Source organism: Phyllostomus hastatus, unplaced genomic scaffold (genome assembly GCF_019186645.2).
Source record: "Phyllostomus hastatus isolate PE091 unplaced genomic scaffold, TTU_PhHast_1.1 phas_contig_198, whole genome shotgun sequence".
Classification (NCBI taxonomy): Eukaryota; Metazoa; Chordata; class Mammalia; order Chiroptera; family Phyllostomidae; genus Phyllostomus; species Phyllostomus hastatus.
Genome location: NW_025333715.1, coordinates 7,408,406 through 7,416,625, shown reverse-complemented (window position 1 = coordinate 7,416,625; position 8,220 = coordinate 7,408,406). Strand labels below are relative to the sequence as shown.

General features: G+C 58.8%; 1 protein-coding gene across 1 annotated transcript in view; it reads left to right on the top strand.

The window, feature by feature from the left end:
* The first annotated feature begins 776 nt into the window (after positions 1–776).
* The window catches only part of LOC123816066 (TRIO and F-actin binding protein), a 52,276-nt gene continuing 44,832 nt past the window's right edge, over positions 777–8,220 (top strand). The window contains exons 1-3 of the mRNA XM_045834797.1: positions 777–905; positions 5,698–5,837; positions 7,128–7,323. Of these exons, the coding sequence (XP_045690753.1) occupies positions 792–905; positions 5,698–5,837; positions 7,128–7,323 (450 nt within the window). The 5' untranslated portion in view covers positions 777–791. The remainder of the gene's footprint in view (positions 906–5,697; positions 5,838–7,127; positions 7,324–8,220) is intronic.

The window sequence follows — 8,220 nt, the reverse complement described above, 5'->3', positions numbered from 1 at the left end:
CCGGCCCCAGGGCATGGCATTGGAGCTTTCTTGGACGGGACAGCTGTGTGCCTAAGTCAGAACACCAGCTTTTGTCTCTGGCCGAGCTCTGCCGCAAACTTGCTGTGTGCCTTTAGATTGCCCGTGACTTTGTCCTCGACTGAAAATACCTGCCCGCCCTTTTGCCTCACTCCCAGTATTTCCCGAGGGGCCCGGGTGACTTGGCAAAGGGGCCCGGTGCCCCTCGCTTCCACCTCCTGGCACGCAGACCTGGGTGTGAGTCCAGTTCAGCCCCTGGGACCTTGCCCGTTATGGAACCTCTGGGAGCCTTCCTTGCCTCATCTGAACTGACGTTAACTTTATCCACAGTGCAGGATAATTGGAAGGCAAGGGCACTCCAGCTTTGGGGTGCACAAGTGCCCTAGGGGACTTGTTTAAAATGCACACCCCCAGGCCTCACCTGGGTGGATGTGGGGAGGGAACTGGGAATACACACTTTATAAGCAGCTGGACCAAGTCTAACGCAGGGTTCTCAGAACACACATGGAACACCGCTGCAGTAATGACTGGAAATCACATGTTAAATGCTTGGCAGAATTCCTGGTGCTTAATGAGTGTTTGTTGAGTGAATAAATGAACACATGATAAATGGACGAATAACCTTATCTCTTTGGTCTTTATCTGTCCAGGGGCAAGCGGGGACCGGGGTCTGGGTGACTGCCAGCCAGACACCTGGCCCTTGCCTCCTCGCCCTATTCTCCCCAGGCCCCACCATTGGATCGCAGGAGCTGCCCTGGCCTGGCTCACCTAGTATGGAGGGGGGCGCTGGGAATGCCCCCTGTGAACACTTTGAGGCCAATGTCCTTGCCCAGAGCTGCTGTCAAAACTGCTTCCACCCTGAGGAGGCCCACAGAGCAAGGCACCAGGTGGGCTGGCTTTCTTGAGTGGTTGGGGTGGTTTGGGGTGGGGGAGCGTCCATCCAGACACTGGTCTTCCTCCTGGACAGGGCTGCAGTTTCCCTACCTGTACAGTGAAGTGGTGGCACCGTGTTAATGTTCCCAAATGGCAGTCATTTTCCTCCTGACCCTGTGATCTTTTTGCCATAGCCTCCTCTAATCTATTCCGCACCCTATTCTTTAAATCAACGCCCTTTTTTTCACTTACACTAAAACAGAACTTTAGATCACCACCACAAATAGAAGGCTAGGATCATAGCCTTTATACGGAAGGAAGGAAGGAAGGGAGGGAGGGAGGGAGGGAGGGAGGAGAGAGAGAAAGAAAGAGAGAGAGAGAAAGGGGGGAGAAAGAAAAGGAAAGAAAAAAGAAAGAAAGAAAGAAGGAAAGAAAGAAAGAAAGAAAGAAAGAAAGAAAAGAGAAAGGCAAAAAATAAAAGTGTCATTAAATTCTAACTAGATAACATTGTTATCTAGGCTGAAGGCTCTGAGCCCGAGTCCCGCCGTCTCTGTGTGAAAGGGAGCTTCGCAGGTGTTAGAGAGGCATTAGAGACACCCCAGCACCCACTGGAAGCTTTCCCCTTGAAGGCGCTGAAGGAGTGAGGCATTCTCTTGCTTCGGGATCGCTGTGATCTTAGGCCAAGTCCCTGCGCGCGTAAACCCGGGGCTCCCGGTACACCCGTTATGAGAAGCATGGGACCTGTGACTCTCTGTGGGCCCTTGATCCATTCTGGCTCTGCCATTCCCAGGGGTCCTGAGGCTCCTCTTAAGCCTGGCAGTCAGCACCGTGCAGGTGGTTAGGCTCCAAGAGGTGACCAGTATAAGGGAGTCACTGTTCAGCTTCGGAGCCATGCAGGCCAGAGCCGCAGTGCTAGGTTTGCCATTTCCCTGCTGTGTGGCCTTGGGTCGGTTACCCGGTCTGGCTCCACTCTCCTAAAGAGTGAAGTTGGGCAACAAGGCTTCTCATTCAGGGCATCTGGCATTGCTCAGCCGAAGTCACATGTGGCTAATTCAATACTCATCGGTTTCCTCTCCCTCCTTCCCAAGCAGGAAAACAACCCTGAGAGAGTCCTTCCTACCTGTCTTGATACCTACGGTAACAGCTCGCCTACCCCCAAGTTCAGGGAACAGTTGCCTGGGAGCTGAGTGAGTCCGTCTCCCATGCAAATGACCTTCTCCCAGTGGGTGGGGAGATGGCAAGTGAGGAGCAGACGAAGTTTGGATTCGGACAGGTTTGAATTGAAGTCTCAGGCCTACCACTTCCCGGCTGAGACCTCGGGCCAGCTCACGTGTGCACGCGTATTGGATAAGTGCTTAACATGTGCCAGGCATCATACTAAGTGTTGGCGAAACAGTGACAAGTAACACAGACGCATCCCTGGTCCATGGGGCTCGTAGTCTAGCAAGAGAAATGCAGACTAAGAAATTTATCATACACATAATTATGGTTGTGGTAAAGGTTGTAAGGAGTAGCAAGGGGCACGAAGGTAAGTGATAGGTTTCTCCAAGGAAATGACATTTTAGCTGCTTGGTAAAGACTGGGGACCTTGGCCAGTGAAGCTGGGGGAGGAAGAGAGGAGGGAACTGTAGGTGCAAAGGTCCTGGGGCAGAAAGCAGGCGGCACTTTGGAGGGTGGACAGAGGCCAGCGAGGGGGAGGGGCATGGGAATTCCAGGACAAAGATGGAGAACGGGGTGGGGGCTGGTCTCGCCAGGCTTTGCGGGGCCTTAGAGACGTGCTGACTGGACTTGTTTCCGAGAGGCAAGGGAGCCACTGAAGGTTTTCAACGGGAGTGGTGTGGTCAGGTTTGCATTTTCCAAAGTCGCTTTGACTGCAGGGCAGAGAGTGGCATACAGGGAGTGGGAGTAAATCAAGGTGGCCAGTGAGGAAAAGGTGCCATTAATTGCTCATGCTGGAGACAATGCAGGCGTTGACTCGTAGAGAAATGGACACATTTCAGAACTAATGGAACAGGAGAATCTGAAGGATTTGGCACCTGAGCAACATGGAGGAGGAGGAGCACGGCTGACTCCTAAGTTACTTCCTGAGGCAGGTGCTTGGGGTGGGAAGTGCACCCGGAGTTGTTCGGGCTGGTGAGCGAGAGGTGCGTGTGGGCCACGCTGGAGGTGAGGGAGGTCACGGGATGACCGAGCTGAGGGGCCAGACCTCAGTGGGAGACAAAGGCTCCCGAGCCGCCAGGATCTGACGCTGATGAAAGTCCGCCTCGTGGATGGGCGGTTCCAAACCTGCAGTCACAGCCTCTGCGTGTCAAAGAAGCACGCCCCGGCCTGGACGGGGCTGTGCAGTCCCTGGCTGGGCCCCCCATCCCACCTGGGCTCACCCTCTTCCCTAGGGGCCTGCGAAAGGTACCTCCCGGGGAACCGGTTCTGACATCCTCACCTGCTTTGGAACAAGCAGCAGGAACAGCCCGGGTCCCCCCTGGGAGCTTGCTCCAGTTCCTCTGGGATCCCGGCTCCGGATATGTCTCTTTTGTACCCTCGGCTGAGGCTACCAGAGGCGGGGGGAGGGGTCGTCCCCGGCGACCACACAGCCCTGACCAGGTCACGGCCGGCTGGGTTCTGGATGGAGGGTGGGAGCTTAGGAGGTGAGAGGGTCCTGATGCATGCCAGGCAGCGCACATCTCTTTTTATGTATTCTTTAAAAAAAATTCTTTTTGATCCTTGCCCAAGAATATGTTTATTGGTTTTCGGAGAGAGAGAGAGAGGAATATCGATGTGAGAAAGAAACATCAATCAGGTGCCTCCTGCGTAAGCCCCGACCGGAGATCGAACCCGCAGCCTACATGTGTGCCCTGACAGAGGGCGGAACCCGCAGCCTTTGGGTGTATGGGACAGCGCTCCAACCAGCTGAGCCACCCGGCCAGGGCTAATGTTAAATACTCTTATTCTTAGGAGTGTTTAACACTAATATAATTCTATGTAATCTCTTTACATTATCCATTATATTTAAGGTGGACAGGCCCGGCACTGTCCTAAGCCCTTTACAAATATTAACTCATTTAATTCTCATAACACCCCTAGGAGGTGGGTCCTCTTATCATCCCGGTTTTGTAGATGAGAAAACCAGGCTGAGAGTGGGGAAGCTTCAGGCTGAGGTCACCCAGCTGGGAAGTGGAGGCGCCAGGATTGGGCCTGGTGTCTGTCTGAGGCCAGAGCCCGTGCTGACCCGCCAGACAGGAAATCAGAGCCAGGGAGTGGCTCCTGGTCCTGCTCGTGTGGACGGTGGGTAGCGATGAGGACTGGGGGTGAGGGCCGCACAGGGACGCCCTGACCGGCCGGGGCCCTGGGGGGGCCCAGCTGGGCTGAGACCCCTTGGCCATGCCCAGAGCGCTGCTCCCTCCTCATTCACGCAGCGAGGTCCCCAGGGCGGCCAAGGCGCCAGGCCAGGCTGTGGATCTGACACCTCCCGCTGTGGAGCGCTGATCAGAATCTTGCTCCAGGCCAGGGGGCGAAACTGAACCCAGACAGGCTCCTCTGGCTTCAGTGGCACAGCGGACACCCCGGCCCCACTCCTTGGCTCTGCCCAGGTCCTGCTAGTGGCCACCTTCTGGGAACCCAGGGAGTCTGTGCCCACCCCGGGACTGCAGCCAGGCTGTGGCCTCAGCCCTGAGCCCTGGGTTCCAGGGTCCCCGGGGAGCCCAGGCCCAGGCCCCCGCCCTGCCGGCTCTCAGGTGAGCTGTGGGGATCGGGTTCCTGTGGTTTCATGTCCTGCATTGTTCTTGGCTGGGCCCCGGCTCATGAAACAGTAATGAGGGGCCCCTGCTCCTGCAGCCGGCCCCTCTAAGGTTTCTGCTGCCTCGGCCGCCGCCACCACGGCCCAGAATCGGGGCCCGGGAGGGCGGCAGCGTGGGGGCCTGAGCAGAGCCCCCCGGGGACGAGGGTGCTGACAGCCGCCAGCCGCCAGCTCCGGAGCCCGCTGCCCAGGTAACCTGAGAGGAGGCGGGGTGCAGGGTGCTATGGCCGCTGTCTCCCACCACCAGGGGAGGGCCCTGCCGCCCTAGGAGGTGGGGAGGAGTGGGGGGGACTTCCCAGAGCTGAGCAGCCGTTCCCCCTGGGTGAGCCCAGCAGCAGCCTTCCCAGGTGTGGCCTGGCTGAGGGTGGAGGAAGAGAGGCGGGCAGTCAGCTCGGGGCCTCCGCCTCCACCTCCACCCCCGGGGCCTTGACCCTCCAGCCCAGGAGCCCCCCACCTCTCCTTAACTGGGCAATCTCTTCTTTCCTCCCAGACCTTCTTTTCCCACCTCCTCCTCCCTCAGATTACCTTTTCCTCCCTCACTCCCCAGGCTGACTTACTCCTTCCTCCTCACTCTCCTTCCTCATCCTTGTCTTCTAGCTACAGAAAACCCTTTGGGTCCTTCCCTTCAGTGCACTTCACATCCTCAGGCGCACACACCTGCATATGTGCCAACACACGCATAAATGGGCTTGCACGCACTGGTGTGAACGTATGCTCTAGTGTACCCGCCCCTGACTTGCACACACAGGCACACAGTTGCACGCACCGGCCTTTATATGCACACATACCTGTGCACACATATGCACGCACATACCCTGTACCTCGGCCAGCCCTCAGCTTGGGTCCCCAGGGGTGCTTCCAGCCTGATGGACAGCTGTCCTTGAGAAGTCTAAGATCCCAGAGGAGATGCCTGGAGACTCTCCCACACCCCCTAGTGGGGGGAGGGACCGTGCAGGGGGAGGGGAGCCCCCACGTGGGCGCTGAGGTGCCTCCTCTCTCCGACTCCATCCCAGGAGCCCCGGAGCCCTCCAGGTGCAGAGGTGCCCTACTGCGACCTGCCCCGCCGTCCACCTGCCTCTGTGGACCCGTACGGTGCTTCGACCTCTGGGTGCCAGTCTGTGGTGGGCCTGGGCCTTGGGCCAGGGTCCGAGAGGTGGGTAGAGCTCCAGGGCCTGGGGAGGGGCTCCCCGGGGCAGCCCTCCCCCACCCCACCCCACACCCCTTCACAATGGCCATGGCTGCCGGCGCAGGTCACACGGTCAGTCCTTGCAGCTGGGCGCAGTGGGCATGTTGCTCGGCCCTAGCCCAGCTTCGATCACAGAGCACCCATGCACCCGTCCTGCCTCGGGCAGGGCTCTCGGCCCACTCACATTTCCTCGTTCCCTTGGCACAGCTTTAAAAAATTAAACAGGATTAACACCCACGAACCTGACTGTGCAGGCTCTGGGACTCCCTCCACCCCTGGCTGGGCTGGGCTGGTCGGAAGGCCCCTTTCGCGGCTGAGGCGCTTTGGGAGGGCGTGGCCCAGGGCCTGGAAACCCGGGCCAGCCTCAGCTTCATCCTCGTTGGGCGGTGGGACCCTGGGCAGGTTATTCCCTCTTTTTGTGCCTCAGTCTCCCCATGAACAGAAATAAGAATCGAATCAAACCAGCATGGCTTTGGGAACATGTGTTCCTCACATGTGTTGTTTTCTGAAAGACCAGAAGCCCTGCCGTCGGGGATGTTTCCGCAGTGGGGGCCCCCCCTCCTGCAGGGCCTGTCAAAGCCTTCGGTCCCCCGGCTGCCTTGTGCTTTGGAGCGGGGGTGGCGGGAGGCGTGTGCAGTGTGCCCCAAACTCATCTGACGACAGACCTCTTTTGCAGGGGTCAGCACGCATTTCCATCTTGCAGGCCCATCTGTGGGTCACTCTCTGGGGGCACGGCCAGCTCCAAGCCTGCCTGGGCCTGTGGCCGCCCTGACTGGCTTCTCCAAAGCAGGGCTTTCTCTGCAGCTCCCTCCCTTGGTGACCAGACTGGTGCCCCTGTCACCGCTCCTGGGGTTCTCCTACCTCTCAGGGCCCCCCATTAGCCCAGCATAATTATGGCTCCGTCTTACTGAGCTTGGGTCCCCGCTTCTGCTCCAGTGACAGAGGTCTGGGGCGGGAGCCACAGCTCTGGTTCACAGTGCAGCTCTGCTCTTTCCTAGCTCTGTGACCTTGGCTAGTCCCTTGCCCTCTCTGAGCCTCAGTTTCCTCTTCTGTAAAATGGGAATCATCACACTCACTCCAAAGGGAAGCTGTTGTAGCTTAACCAGGCAGCCCATGGGAAGAGCCCAGCACAGAGAGGCCTCAGTGTCAGCTCCCTCTTCTCCTGCAACGTGAGGGGGTGTGTACCCGGGTGGGGGTCTGACTCCTCAATCCCCATGACTTTGGGGGGAAAAGTCACGGGTCTGTCTCCTCTCTCAGGGGCCCATCGGCAGGGCTCCCTGCAGAGGGCCCCGCAGTCACCCCCAGGAGCAGGAGCCGGGACCCCGAGGCAGTGCCCTATCTGGAGGGCCTGGCCTCCTCCCTGTGTGGCAGCTCCGACGAGGGTCCTGACTCTGGCGCCAGCTCCGGCCCTGACTCCAACACCCCCGATGATACCAGCAACTCGTCCTCTGTGGTGAGCCAGCGGTGGGGGCCGAGGGCAAGAGCAGATCACCCCTCTGTGCCAGCCCCAAACTTCCAGAGGAGGGCTGAGCCCACCTCTCCCACCAAGGACTGGGCCAAGATTTTGTGGGCACCTCAGGCCACCCAGACCACCCACCTGGGAGGGGGAGGGGTCTCTGCAGGGCCCGCCCAGGAGGGCTGGGGGCCTGCCTGTGAACAGATGGAGGAAGGAGTTTCGGTGGGTGGAGAGCTCCATGTGCATGACCAACTGGCTCATGCTGCCAAAAGCTCTCAGGTCACAGGTCACAGAGGGCCAGGATGTGGGTGTGTTGTCCAGAGCAAGGATGGGATTGGTCCTGAGCCCCGCCTTGGTCACATACCACTGAGTGCCCGGAGCAGCCAGGGCAGAGGACAGGAGGAAGGGAACGGGTGGGTCGGGGGTGGTGGCGCAGGGGGCTGGCCAGGGTTGGGGGCCCTTTAGCTGCAAGAAGAGGAGTCTCAGGGGAATTTCCTGGGCACTCACCTCTCAAAGGGCTGTCACAGGGTAGGAGAGGCAGACTCCCCATGAGACCCCCGGGGAGACGTGAGGGGGAAGTGACCAGACATGGGCTCAGGAAGGCTCTCCAGCCCCCTTTATGGGTGTGTTCTGGGGCAGGAAATCTGAGACTCAGAGAAGGGAAGCCACTTAGTTGAAGCCGTACACCTGGGAAATGGAAGGGCCAGGTTTTGAACCTACTTCTCTCCAGATCGTAGGGGTGTCTCCGGGGTGCCTTGGTCCTACTATGCCAGGGCCCTCCTGCCACCCTGTGTTCAACTGCCCTGGGCTCAAGTCCCCTCCCACATAAACCATGTCCCGGCTGCGTGATCTTGGGCAAGTTCTTAGCTCTGCAGACTGCCTCCCTCATGGGGT